The sequence below is a fragment of the Camelina sativa genome, chromosome 17, assembly GCF_000633955.1.
Source record: "Camelina sativa cultivar DH55 chromosome 17, Cs, whole genome shotgun sequence".
Lineage (NCBI taxonomy): Eukaryota > Viridiplantae > Streptophyta > Magnoliopsida > Brassicales > Brassicaceae > Camelina > Camelina sativa.
Window position 1 is genome coordinate 32830749 of NC_025701.1, and position 15196 is coordinate 32845944.

Below are 15196 nucleotides of genomic sequence, written 5' to 3' on the forward strand. Positions count from 1 at the left end.
AACTAGTGGTCCCATACCCACTAGCCACCTATCCACAAACACATTCAACAGCGGAAATAACCAACCAATATCCAATAATAATCCAATAATAAAATATAGCAATATTCCAACATAAACAATATCAAAAACAACATAAATCATAGAACCAGCAACCTAGCAATGTTCTAATGACCCAACTCTAGCAACCTAGCAATGCCAGACAACATAAAATCCGAGTCCCTAGAACATCCTCCTCTTCATTGCCTGGATTCCACGATCACACTTTGCCTTTACCTGCACCACAAACACATATTGCAATGCATGAGTATTTTACAAACACTCAGTAAGGCAATCCTCCCATCTACTAGGCTATACACACAAGCAATAGAGTATTAGTAATCTTCACACAACAATCAACACACGTCAATCATAAAACAGGACTTAGCATCGACCGATGCCACAATAGCATCGACCGATGCCAACTGGAGAAGCATCGATCGATACAAAAGCTGCATCAATCGACGCAAGTATAGCTTGCATCGACCGATACCCAGTCCGCATCGACCGATGCATGCTCGACGCACACGAAAAACCCTAAAGTTCATCGCGCCGTCCTCGCACTTGCATCGACCGATGCAAGGTATGCATCGATCGACGCAACGTCGAGCACCGTTATTTCTCCGAAGCTTCTCGCCGGATTTCGTTCCTACAACCACAAAACTCAATCCCAAGCCACAAGAAAGCTTCCTAACGTCCCTAACAACAATCTAATACGTCTAACAACAAACAACAAGCAAATCACTGAATTCTCTAGCTTAGATAAGCCATGGTCCTGCACTTATCTGTGCCAAGACAAATCTGAACCACAAGCAAGCAAGAAAACGCTTCTAGGAAGCTCCTACAACGATCCCAGCTACAGATCTCTACAGGAACACCCCAAAACTCCAAGAAAACTCCAGAAACTCTCAAGAACTCTTTCTCTCTCTCGTTCTTTCTCAAAAACGGCCAAACAACACGAATGGGACAAAACTCGCATCTAAGGGTTTTCCCTAACCCCAAAACGCAGCGTTTGACTTAAGTCAAAACGCACAGAATTGAGCCAGCATCGATCGATGCTCCTACTGCATCGATCGATCCACATCCCAAACCGGAATTCTGGTTCACGGATGTTACAATTCTCCCCCGNGCCAGCATCGATCGATGCTCCTACTGCATCGATCGATGCACATCCCAAATCGGAATTCCGGTTCACAGATGTTACACATTTATTGCATATTTTTGTTAATTATAATTAATCAAAAGTTTAAATAAAAAATAATTATGTAAAATAAATTAAATGTTTAAATAAGAAAACAATACTATAGTTTTTCACTAGTGGTACTAATATAGTTAAAGATTTCTATTAAACTGATCATAATTTAAAATTTCAAATGTCAAAACAAGGCAACCCAAACAACACTTTCAAAGAATCAAGGAAACACAACTATAAATCAGTTAAAATAATTATTTGGCAGCACTTCACAAATCCATCACCAAAGACAAAGACGCAAAGAGATGAACACACATTTAATAAACCAAAAAGATTCAGATATATGAATGTCACAATCAAATAACCGTAACACAAAATTATATGAAAAAGACAACCGAAGAAACAAAAAAACAACCTGGACTTTATAAAATTACAGCAATATAAAAAAGAAAATTAATTTTCCCCAAAACACAACTTACACCGAATCAAAAAAAATCACTCACAGGACAAACGGGAAAAAAATTACAACAAATAACACAAAACAACTCACAACCTAAAGAAGCCAACATATTTTCATATAAACAAATTTGCAACCCAAATGACATTCACCTTTAACAAAATCAACAAGGGATAACCAAATATCCCCAATAGATGCGAAGCGAGCAACGAATCAACCAAATACGCAAACCCCCAAAAAAAATCAAGGGAAAATGATTACGATAGGAATGACTGAAAAAACGATTACGAGCATCAAAGACATAAGTTCAATCCTCAAATAGACCTCTAGATCGGAAAATTGCTCTTCTCCTATCCGTTCACGAGGACATCGGATTTTGAAAAAGAACAAATCAATTTCAACTCAATGACATACAAATAATGGTCCAATTAACCCACAAATTAGAAGCCTTACAGAGAAATTGGGTCTGACTGAAACAAACAAAAATAGCCTAGAAAAAAAATTGACAATAAAATCCACAATAAATAACTTATTTATTTTTCTTAATAAAATCCACAATATTTTTCACTCCAAAAACCAAAACATTGACAAAAAAAATTATTCCAACAGTTTACAAAATACATATGAAAATATTAAATAACAATCCAACCACAAAATGAAAAATAATAATAAATTAATGACAACTAACATCTACAACAAAACAACAACTTCAACTAAACAATGTTAACTTCTAATAATAACTTTTTTAAAAGCATTATAAACACACAAGGTGATCTCAATTTTTCCTTTAAAAACAGCAAACTAAATTATACTTACTCCAAAACATATTTTTATTAAAATATCCAACAAAACAACATAAACAATCAAAATTAAATACAAAAACTAACGTAAAGATGAATTTACAAAAACCAAAAAAAAATATACACAACAAAACTCGGAATACACCTTCATCTAACTACGGCGCGTAGCGCGGATCGATTGCTAGTATATATATATAGATACTAAAATCTTTTAAATAATATTCATTTTCAAAAAAGTTACAATCGATACAACTGCTTATTATTCAAATCTAAACAACTCATATACCGTGATTTGATTTTTTTTAATAGACATATTTACTCAATCAATATAAAAGTGTGTGTTCAACTTCTCACATCAACTTTAAAATCATATTATAAACTAAATCAAAATAAATCCAAATCTAAACAAGTAAGAAGCTTCATTTATAAGTCCAAGTTTAAAGTTTGTATATGACTAAATTAGTTTTTAATTTTACCATACATAGTAAATCTTAAACTTTTAAAAAACTTAAAATATTATAATTCATATATATAAACTTAATAAAAATTTTAAAGCTATGAATATTAAAACATATTAAGAGATTAAAATAGCATGAACATAATTTGTTGCAGCAGATTGGTTAAATTTGTTTTACCAAGCGTTGATAACTCAACTGGTAAAGATTCTAGCAAAGTCTAGAGGTTGCTGGTTTGAAGGACGCCGCTTGAAAAGAACCATTTGAAATGCTCGTGTTTATGGCCCGAGAGAATGTACGTGCTTAGGCCCAATACTTTTTAGTAATTCAAAAAAAAAATTAATAGCACAGACAGATTATATTGCTGAACGGATTTGAACCAAAAAAACTAAAAATATAAGATATCATTAATTTGATAGAACAATACAGATTAAATCTTCATTTTATTATTTTTAATAACACTAATATAAAACATGTGAAATTAGTAATCGCCTGACCGCGATGCCCTCAATTTTATTTATTAGAGATTTAGGTATGTATAATAAAAGTTTGACTTTAAAATTTGACCATCAACTGTTTTGACCATTTTTTTTTGAACAGTACAAACATTGCGATCGATCTTTAGGAAGCTACAAAACCAAACAGTGAACACCGAGAGGACTTCTTGTTTGGACGGGAAGTGGAACTTTGTTTCCGGCTCGTCGCCCAAAGCAACCAGTAACATCACCTGCGACTGTACCCTCAACTCCAGTTCAGTCTGTCGTGTCACAAACATGTATGTGCCATTACACATAAAGAAACTTCATATTTCCGTAACTTATATAACAAGAAACAGAGTTAGGGTTCTGAAAAGGATTTTTTTTTTTTTTTCATTTTCTTCCACAGACAGCTAAGAGGTTTCAATTTGCGAGGAATTATCCCGCCAGAATTTGGGAACCTCACGCGTCTTACAGAGATGTATGAACCTTGATCTTTGTTTCTTGCTTTTACTGTCAATGGATCATAGCAAAATGTCTGAGGCTTAGGACTTACGTAATCTTTGTTCGTGGTTTTTTCTTACAGAGATCTTCAGCTAAACTTTCTCAGTGGAACAATACCTACGTCATTGTCTCGAATTCCGCTTGAAATCTTGTAACCATTCTCTCTCCAATGCATATATCTTTTCCTGTGATGATCAATAAAGTTGTACTGATTCTTGCGTTTTTGTTTTCTGCAACAAACAGGTCTGTAGCCGGAAACCCTCTCTCCGGACCATTTCCTCCTCAAATCGGAGAGATTACTACACTTACTGTAGTGTAATATTACATATCGAATTCTGTTTCCTTCAAACCAGAATTAATGAGACTCTAATATGGGGGAAAAAAAACTTTTGCAGGCAATTGGAAACTAATCTGTTCACAGGATCACTTCCTTCAAACTTAGGGAACTTGAGAAGTCTTAAAAGATTGTAAGATCTTTTATCATATATTTTGTTTTTTTTCTTATATATTGTTATTGTTTAACTTGATGATTTGGTGTATTTATGATTACAGGCTACTCTCTTCAAACAACATCACGAGTCGGATCCCTGAGTCCTTAAGCAATCTCAAGAACTTGACTGATTTGTAAGTAGAAAGACATACAGTGAGACTTCAAAAATGTTGATTCTTTGGAATGATTCTCAAAACCTCCTCTGTTTCTTGCAGTCGGATTGATGCAAACTCTCTATCTGGGAACCTACCTGATTTTATAGGAAACTGGACTCAGCTTATTAGGCTGTGAGTCACCTTCATTTAATTTTTCAGCTTACAGTGAAGTTTGTAGTAAGACTGAATTGTTAATTTGCAGCGACCTCCAAGGCACATCAATGGAAGGTCCAATTCCAACTTCAATATCAAACTTGAAGAACTTGCTTGAATTGTAAGTAAGCAAAGAGTTTAACAATGGGAAAAATGTCATTAAAATCCCCAAGTTAGCATTTTCGTTTATTTAAAGCACGAACTCTGGATTTGGAGGTAAAAAACACCAATCTTTTGTTGACTTCCAAATAATTCGCAAACTCTTGTTGACCTAGTCATTTGAGGCACAACATTATGTGGCCAAACAGAAAAATTAGACGGGATTAATTATCTGTTAATGAGATCCGTTAATAGCAAAACGACGCTATTTATAACACTCTAAATCCCCCATATTAAGAAATCGATAATCGATAATCTCTTTTCTTCTTTGATTTCTCTCTTCTTCTTCGAGTTCAACATATGAGTTCTAGCTCAGAGACATCGGTGGTAGCTTCGTTTGACCGAGGAGTGCCATCGAAGTGTGTTTCTGGAGCCGGAGTCATCAGTTGAATTCGAAGAAGAAGATCTAATCGAAGAAGAAAGGAGGTATCTCAAATTAGGGTTTGTGATTTGGGAATTTTGGGAGGAATTGATAATCGGGTTCGAATTGAGGATGTAATTAAAAAAGAAAACGATGTTGTTTTACCAACTAATGGATCTTATTAACGCCTAATTAACCCCGTTTAATATCTCCGTCTAACCAGTTAATGTTGTGCTTCAAACGGCAAAGTCAATAAAAATTTATGATTTAAATAGAAGTCAGGAAAGAAATGAAGATTTTTTTAACAAATGAAGATTTTGTGATTTAAATCAACGAAAATGCTAAATTGGGGATTTTAATGACATTTTTCAATACTTTTGCATGCTTTTTTTAATGACGTTTAACGATACTTTTTTTTGCATGCTCCTCAAAACTTCTGAGCTTAATAAATCTCTCTTTTATCAGGAGGATAACTGATTTGCATGGACCGGCCTCTTCTTTTCCGGAACTGCAAAATATGACTAATATGCAACGATTGTAAGTGTTGAAGTTTGTCTCACCTCAAGTTATAAACTCAGTTTCATCAAACACCATTTAAGTATCTTTTTCTTTTATTTAATTTCATCACTTGTTAAGTAAGTCAAATTCTCTTTTCTTTTCTTTTCTAATAGTATATCATAATTTAATTTTCTCCAAGATGTCTATTATTTATATAAATTAATACTTGTACGTTAATGTATGTGCAATTTGGGTAATCATGTATTTCTTTCATAAAACTTATAATATTTTATTATATAAAGTTTGATGTCAAAATTACTAATTAATAAGATCATGACATGTGTCAATTGTATCATTCAGATGTTGACACGTGTCAATTCTAAATTTCTTTAAAAAAATTAAAATAAAAATGTAAAAATTCAAAACATACCATTAAAAGATTTTATATAAAAGTAAAATAGAGTAAAGAAAACCTAATTTTATTTAAAATCTTTTAAAGAAAAAAAACCTTTATAAGAAAATTATAAAATTTAAACAGCTTTAAAATTTAGACAAAATCATTATAAATAAATTATATATATATATATATATATATCATAAAATTCAAAATTATAATATTGTTTACTTATTTTAATTTTATGTTGCTATTTACAAGAAAAATGACTACTTTTTTTTCTTTTTCTTTTTTGTCATCCATTGGACCACAACTGGCCGGCCCAGTAGCCAAATTCCTACATTCGTAGGAGCCGGGACAGACTACTTTTTTTTATAAGATAAATATAATGATTGTGAAAATTATACAATTAATTACTGTTCTAAAAAAATGTAAATACTCACATTTATATATTTACATACAAGTATTTTTTACATAATATTCATTTTCAAAAAAGTTACAATCGATACAATTGCTTATTGTTCAAATTCAAACAACTCATATATTGTGATTTGATTTAAAAAATATATATATATATAATTACTCAATTAATATAAAAGTGTGTGTTCAACTTCCTACATCAACTTTAGAATCATATTATGAATTAAATATTGTAAATTAAATCAAAATGAATCCAAATCCAAACAATGAAACAAGAAGCTTCATTTTATAACTCCAAATTTTAAAGTTTTATTATTAAAATGGTTTTTAATTCAACTGTTTAATTTTACCATGCATAGTAAATCTTAAACTTTTAAAAATTTTAAAATATTATAATTGATATATCTAAACTTAATAAAAAATTTAAAGCTATGAATATTTAAACATATTAAGTGACTAAAATAGCACGGGTTATATTGCTGATCGGATTTGAACAAATAAACTAAACGATATAAAATATCACTAATTTGATAGATTTATACATTTTAACTCCTTATTTTATTATTTTTTAAACAACACCCATATAATACATGTCAAATTTATAACTCGCCTGATTACGTAAACATGTCAATTTTATTTATTACAGATTTATGTATGTATAATACGAATTTTTACATAATAAAAGTTTGACTTTAAAATTTGACCATCAAATGTTTTGACCATTTTTTGTTTTGAACAGTACAAACATTGCGAACGATCTTTAGGAAGCTTCAAAACCAAACAGTGAACACCGAGAGGACTTCTTGTTTGGACGGGAAGTGGAACTTTGTTTCCGGCTCGTCGCCCAAAGCAACCAGTAACATCACCTGCGACTGTACCCTCAACTCCAGTTCAGTCTGTCGTGTCACAAACATGTATGTGCCATTGCCATTACACAAATAAACTTCATATTTCCGTAACTTACATAACAAGAAACAGAGTTAGGGTTCTGAAAATGAATTTTTTTTTCTTCTTTTTTTTCAGTTTCATAAACAGACAGCTTAGAGGTTTCAATTTGCGAGGAATTATCCCGCCAGAATTTGGGAACCTCACGCGTCTTACAGAGATGTATGAACCTTGATCTTTGTTTCTTGCTTTTACTGTCAATGGATCATAGCAAAATGTCTGAGGCTTGGGACTTAAGTAATCTTTTTTCGTGGTTTTTTCTTACAGAGATCTTCAGCTGAACATTCTCAGTGGAACAATACCTACGACATTGTCTCGAATTCCGCTTGAAATCTTGTAAGTTGTAACCATTCTCTCTCCAATGCTTATATCTTTCCTGTGATGATCGATAAAGTTGTACTGATTCTTGCGTTTTTGTTTTCTGCAACAAACAGGTCTGTAGCCGGAAACCGTCTCTCCGGACCATTTCCTCCTCAAGTCGGAGAGATTACTACACTTACTGTAGTGTAATATTACATATCGAATTCTATTTCCTTCAAACCAGAACTGAAGAGACTCTAATATGGGGGAAAAAAAACTTTTGCAGGCAATTGGAAACTAATCTGTTCACAGGACAACTTCCTTCAAACCTAGGGAACTTGAGAAGTCTGAAAAGATTGTAAGATCTTTTATCATATATTTTGTTTTTTTTTCTTATATATTGTTATTGTTTAACTTGATGATTTGGTGTATTTATGATTACAGGCTACTCTCTTCAAACAACATCACGAGTCGGATCCCTGAGTCCTTAAGCAATCTCAAGAACTTGACTGATTTGTAAGTAGAAAGACATACAGTGAGACTTCAAAAATGTTGATTCTTTGGAATGATTCTCAAAACCTCCTCTGTTTCTTGCAGTCGGATTGATGCAAACTCTCTATCTGGGAACCTACCTGATTTTATAGGAAACTGGACTCAGCTTATTAGGCTGTGAGTCACCTTCATTTAATTTTTCAGCTTACAGTGAAGTTTGTAGTAAGACTGAATTGTTAATTTGCAGCGACCTCCAAGGCACATCAATGGAAGGTCCAATTCCAACTTCAATATCAAACTTGAAGAACTTGCTTGAATTGTAAGTAAGCAAAGAGTTTAACAATGGGAAAAATGTCATTAAAATCCCCAAGTTAGCATTTTCGTTTATTTAAAGCACGAACTCTGGATTTGGAGGTAAAAAACACCAATCTTTTGTTGACTTCCAAATAATTCGCAAACTCTTGTTGACCTAGTCATTTGAGGCACAACATTATGTGGCCAAACAGAAAAATTAGACGGGATTAATTATCTGTTAATGAGATCCGTTAATAGCAAAACGACGCTATTTATAACACTCTAAATCCCCCATATTAAGAAATCGATAATCGATAATCTCTTTTCTTCTTTGATTTCTCTCTTCTTCTTCGAGTTCAACATATGAGTTCTAGCTCAGAGACATCGGTGGTAGCTTCGTTTGACCGAGGAGTGCCATCGAAGTGTGTTTCTGGAGCCGGAGTCATCAGTTGAATTCGAAGAAGAAGATCTAATCGAAGAAGAAAGGAGGTATCTCAAATTAGGGTTTGTGATTTGGGAATTTTGGGAGGAATTGATAATCGGGTTCGAATTGAGGATGTAATTAAAAAAGAAAACGATGTTGTTTTACCAACTAATGGATCTTATTAACGCCTAATTAACCCCGTTTAATATCTCCGTCTAACCAGTTAATGTTGTGCTTCAAACGGCAAAGTCAATAAAAATTTATGATTTAAATAGAAGTCAGGAAAGAAATGAAGATTTTTTTAACAAATGAAGATTTTGTGATTTAAATCAACGAAAATGCTAAATTGGGGATTTTAATGACATTTTTCAATACTTTTGCATGCTTTTTTTAATGACGTTTAACGATACTTTTTTTTGCATGCTCCTCAAAACTTCTGAGCTTAATAAATCTCTCTTTTATCAGGAGGATAACTGATTTGCATGGACCGGCCTCTTCTTTTCCGGAACTGCAAAATATGACTAATATGCAACGATTGTAAGTGTTGAAGTTTGTCTCACCTCAAGTTATAAACTCAGTTTCATCAAACACCATTTAAGTATCTTTTTCTTTTATTTAATTTCATCACTTGTTAAGTAAGTCAAATTCTCTTTTCTTTTCTTTTCTAATAGTATATCATAATTTAATTTTCTCCAAGATGTCTATTATTTATATAAATTAATACTTGTACGTTAATGTATGTGCAATTTGGGTAATCATGTATTTCTTTCATAAAACTTATAATATTTTATTATATAAAGTTTGATGTCAAAATTACTAATTAATAAGATCATGACATGTGTCAATTGTATCATTCAGATGTTGACACGTGTCANTTTCTTATATATTGTTATTGTTTAACTTGATGATTTGGTGTATTTATGATTACAGGCTACTCTCTTCAAACAACATCACGAGTCGGATCCCTGAGTCCTTAAGCAATCTCAAGAACTTGACTGATTTGTAAGTAGAAAGACATACAGTGAGACTTCAAAAATGTTGATTCTTTGGAATGATTCTCAAAACCTCCTCTGTTTCTTGCAGTCGGATTGATGCAAACTCTCTATCTGGGAACCTACCTGATTTTATAGGAAACTGGACTCAGCTTATTAGGCTGTGAGTCACCTTCATTTAATTTTTTCAGCTTACAGTGAAGTTTGTAGTAAGACTGAATTGTTAATTTGCAGAGACCTCCAAGGCACATCAATGGAAGGTCCAATTCCAACTTCAATATCAAACTTGAAGAACTTGCTTGAATTGTAAGTAACCAAAGAGTTTAACAATACCTTTTTTGCATGCTCGTCAAAACTTCTGAGCTTAATAAAGCTCTCTTTATATCAGGAGGATAACCGATTTGCATGGACCGGCCTCTTCTTTTCCGGAACTGCAAAATATGACTAATATGCAACGATTGTAAGTGTTGAAGTTTGTCTCACCTCAAGTTATAAACTCAGTTTCATCAAACACCATTTAAGTATCTTTTTCTTTTATTTAATTTCATCAGGGTACTAAGAAATTGTTTGATAAGGGGACCTATTCCAGAGTACATTGGTACCTCCTTGAGTAAGCTGAAGTTACTGTAAGTCAAATTCTCTTGCTACTTCTACAGCTTAAAGGCTAATAGTTTGATCCAAGATCTCACTTTAAAGTATGTGTGTGTGCAGAGCTTTAAGCTCAAACATGCTAACCGGTGTAATTCCAGACACATTTCGGAATCTTGAGACATTTAACTTTATGTATGTTTCAAATTATCAACATATAAAGATGATATAAATCTTTCAAAAACTGAATGTTAGTTACTTTGCTGCTTTAAGTATCTGAATAATAACTCATTGACTGGTCCAGTTCCTCAGTTCATTCTGGATAGTAAACAAAACATGTAAGCAAACTAACTAACTGCCTCGAGGTTTTAAATTCGGAATACAACAATTTTCTTGATCTGTTTTCAGCGATTTATCTTACAACAATTTCACTCAGCCACCTACTCTAAGCTGTAATCAGCTTGATGTGTAAGCATTGTTGTTGTTTTATATCAGTGATCTTTAGTTTAATCTCGTCTATATGTTTTTCTAATCAGCACTATTGGTTAAAACATTCAGGAACTTGATCTCCAGCTACCCGTCAGCAACCGATGACTCGTGAGTCTTCTTATTCCCCTCCTTTCGGTTCATTAAACCAAAGATACTTACAGAGAAATAATACCTACTTGTGTAGTGTTCAATGGTGCTTGAGGAAGAATCTTCCATGTCCTAGAGAGGCAGAACGTAAGTGAAAAATTAGTATCTTTCATGATTCAAACTTTTCTAGGGAACAAAAACTGAATAAGTTTCTTGCAGATTCTTCCTTGTTCATCAACTGTGGAGGAAACCAACTCAAGCTTGGTAAAGACATGTATGTAGAAGACTTAAACAAGAGAGGAGCATCAACATTCTCTTCTGTCTCTGACAAATGGGGATACAGTAGTTCTGGAGCTTGGTTAGGCAATGACAAGGCCACTTACATAGCAACTGACACATTTAACTTGATCAATGAATCAACTCCAGAGTATTACAAATAAGCCCGTCTCGCTTCACAATCACTCAAGTACTATGGACTGTGCATGATAAAAGGAAGTTACAAAGTGCAGATCCATTTTGCCGAGATTATGTTCCCAAATGACCAGACTTATAGTAGCTTAGGGCGGCGAGTATTCGACATTTATGTTCAAGTGAGTTTTGCAGAACAACGATGAAAGTTTTGTTTCAAAACCAAGTTTCAGTTTTCTTCGATCAAAGTTCACAATGGGATTCTATTGTGCAGGGGAATTTGTTGGAGAGGGACTTTAACATAGCAGAGAGAGCAGGTGGAGTTGGTAAACCGTTCCTAAGGCAAATTAATGATGTTCAGGTGAATGGAAGTACGTTGGAGATTCACTTGAAGTGGTTAGGGAAAGGCACAAACATAATACCAACACGAGGTGTTTACGGGCCTCTCATATCTGCCATTACTATTACACCAAGTGAGTTTTCTTTCCAATCTTTCTCAACTGTTTATTATAATTTTGGAGTGAGTGAACGAATGAATGTTCTTTCTCTATTGTAGATTTTAAGGTTGATACCGGAAAAGAATTTTCTAAGGGAGCAGTTGCAGCGTGTGCAGCTTTCGGGTTGCTGGTACTCCTAATCCTCAGGCTTACAGGTTACTTAGGTGGAAAAGAAGAAGTGGATGAAAATGGTAAGAAAGAAAACATCATTCCTATGTTTCAAGAAATGCTCCTCATTTTCAAGATCTAATTGTTTCTTTCAAATCTTACATTTTGGTTTTATCAGAAGAGCTTCGGGGACTTGATTTGCAGATAGGTTCGTTTACATTGAAACAAATCAAACGTGCTACTAATAACTTTGATCCAGAAAACAAGATTGGTGAAGGAGGATTTGGACCGGTTTATAAGGTGATGCATGATTGCTTTGGTTTTACACATCTTCACAACTTTCTTCGAGTTTGGATTATAATTAGTGTTAATGGGTTTTGGTTATTAGGGTGTTCTTGCTGATGGAATGACCATCGCGGTGAAGCAGCTTTCATCAAAATCTAAGCAAGGAAACAGAGAATTTGTGACTGAGATCGGAATGATCTCTGCGTTGCAACACCCAAATCTTGTGAAACTTTATGGATGTTGCATTGAAGGGAAAGAGCTTTTACTTGTGTAAGAGTACTTAGAGAACAATAGTCTCGCTCGCGCACTCCTTGGTTAGTCTTTTTGTCCATCTGTGAAAGATAGTTTTAGGTTCTTGATCTTTAAGCTAAAGTGTCTTGTGGGTTATTTTTACAGGCACAGAGAAACAGAAACTTCACTTAGAGTGGCCAACAAGGAACAAGATATGCTTAGGGATTGCGAAAGGATTGTCTTATCTACACGAGGAATCAAGGCTGAAGATTGTTCATAGAGACATAAAAGCGACAAATGTGCTTCTTGATCTGTCTCTAAATGCTAAGATCTCTGATTTTGGTCTAGCACAATATCAGCACAAGGGTTGCAGGAACAATGTGAGTGTTGATTACTTATCTTTTCTGAAATTCATCGGTTAACACTTACAAGAATGTATATTTCATTGATGCAGAGGTTACATGGCTCCAGAGTATGCAATGAGAGGTTACTTAACAGACAAAGCAGATGTTTACAGCTTTGGTTTTGTCTGCTTAAAGATTGTGAGTGGAAAGAGCAATACAAATTACAGACCAAGAGAAGAGTTTATTTACCTTCTTGATTGGGCAAATGTCTTGCAAGAACAAGGGAGTCTTCTAGAACTCGTGGATCCTGATCTTGGTACAAGCTTTTCGAAGAAACAAGCAATGAGGATCCAAGTGATTCAGCTGATCCAAGTGACCAAGAGAAGTCCAACCACCACTGGTGAAACGTGAAGCTGATCCAAGTGATTCAGCTGCAATGAGGTTCAAGGCCTTTGAGCTTTTGTCACAAGACAGCGAGTCACAAGTCTCGACCTATACAAGAAACAATGAACAACACATTAGCTCCTCTTCTTTGGAGGGTCCTTGGGTTGACTCTTCCTTCTCTGAGCCTAGCAAAGGTGTTAGCCTACAACAGCAAGAAGAAGGAAGGTCATCATCTTCGTCGAGGGGACTGTTAGATGATCTTACCGATGTGAAGATTGAGTAATGAATTGTATAATTTTCTCTTTTTTTCTTGCTTGATTTACTGTACAAAAGAAGATTTCTTTTCAGGTTTTGTTATTACGCTGTGAAATTACTCTGTGGGGTTGATGAGTGTGATTTACTATATACAATTTAGTCTTTTGACTACACAAACCAAAAACTTAGCCCTTACATATTTTCAGAACTCGAAAGCATTGTTAATCTGAATGGAGAAAGATGGTCGAGCAACGTTTGAAAGAGGAGTATCAGCTCTAACAACTATTCCGGTTCGTCCAATGTTCCCATTCCACTTTGACCGACCAAACTGAGGTTTTAGAGAAAACCCAAAATGAGACCAATGAACAACCAAACTAGGTTTGGGTTTAAAGAAAAAAAGAAAGAAAGAGAAATATTAGCTTACGGAAACAGATGCAAATGTTGAAGGATGAGCTGTGAATGCGCAGCCACATATCATATTGATATTATCGTTCAACGAGTGAATAACTTCGGTTCTCACCCCGGGATCGCTTCCACCAAATGTAGAGCACATGCTGTTTCCGTGTTTATGAGTTCAAAGACATATGAGACGGTTTTAGTTTACCTAAGTTGGAAAAGAGAAAGGCCGGTTTTAGTTTACCTAAGTTGAATTGCAGGTTTCAACATGAGACCAGACCTACGCCAAGCCAAGGCTTGAGAAACACCCAATGCAAATGATTTGTCAGGCCAATTTACCATTGGTGTGATTCGTGTTCCCTTTTTACTCTGAATCATCAAAGTCAAAAAAACAGATTTTTAAGCTCTTGAATAAAGGAATTGTGAGTGACTATAACTTGATCAAATTATTAACCAACCTTGCAGGAGAAACTAAATCTCATATCTCCTGGATATTGACCTTGCGCTTGAAGAAGACCACCGCATAAAGGAACAAAGACACTTGTCGTCAATCCCTCACCAGATACATATGTTAATTGTCCATTTGGGAATTGCAAGTCGACAAATGACTGTTCCATGAGCCGGAAAAAAAAAAGACAAAGCTTCGAGAATTAGTTCCACTATGCAAGAATATGAAAAGGAAAACAAACACACATACTGATATGCTCAAATTATTCCTAGAGCTACTCTCTCAAATAAGAGATCAATTGCAGTACTTAGGGGTCGAATCCACAGAGACTCAAGATCAAACACAATAGATTGTAAAGTTTTGTAAATTACGCTAAACTAGTTAAATTGAATTGAAATAAAGCAATGCAAATATTTAAATAAAAGTGATGTGAATTCAGAAAATCAAAAGAGCTAAGCCTAGGGAATTTCTCAGGAAATTATGAAATATTAAATCAGATAAATTAATTAAGGTTCAAGCAATAAAAATCAGATCTAGAACTCTAAACTTTTGATAAATTAAATCAGTTCTCACTGCAGATAATATCTAAATTTAAAACCAGAAAATTCAAATCTCTTTGTAAAATTCCAAGTAATAAATCAGCTTTAAAAACAGGTTTAGATAAGTTCACAGAATTATT

General features: G+C 34.0%; 1 protein-coding gene and 1 pseudogene across 1 annotated transcript; both read left to right on the forward strand.

The window, feature by feature from the left end:
• Window positions 3442-4391, forward strand: LOC109125148 (probable LRR receptor-like serine/threonine-protein kinase At1g53440). The gene is made up of 6 exons (XM_019239054.1): window positions 3442-3472; window positions 3541-3715; window positions 3826-3897; window positions 4003-4071; window positions 4164-4235; window positions 4316-4391. The coding sequence occupies exons 1-6, from the start codon at window positions 3442-3444 to the stop codon at window positions 4389-4391; spliced, it is 495 nt and encodes a 164-aa protein (XP_019094599.1).
• Window positions 4787-15196, forward strand: part of LOC104760014 — a 21767-nt pseudogene continuing 11357 nt past the window's right edge.

Bases quoted from the DNA above. Each gene is read 5' to 3' on its own strand.
- LOC109125148 (XM_019239054.1), top strand. From the start codon at position 3,442: ATGCCCTCAATTTTATTTATTAGAGATTTAG. The intron at 3,898-4,002 runs GTATGAACCTTG...TTTTTCTTACAG, and splicing joins CTCACGCGTCTTACAGAGAT to AGATCTTCAGCTAAACTTTC. The intron at 4,072-4,163 runs GTAACCATTCTC...TGCAACAAACAG, and splicing joins CGAATTCCGCTTGAAATCTT to GTCTGTAGCCGGAAACCCTC.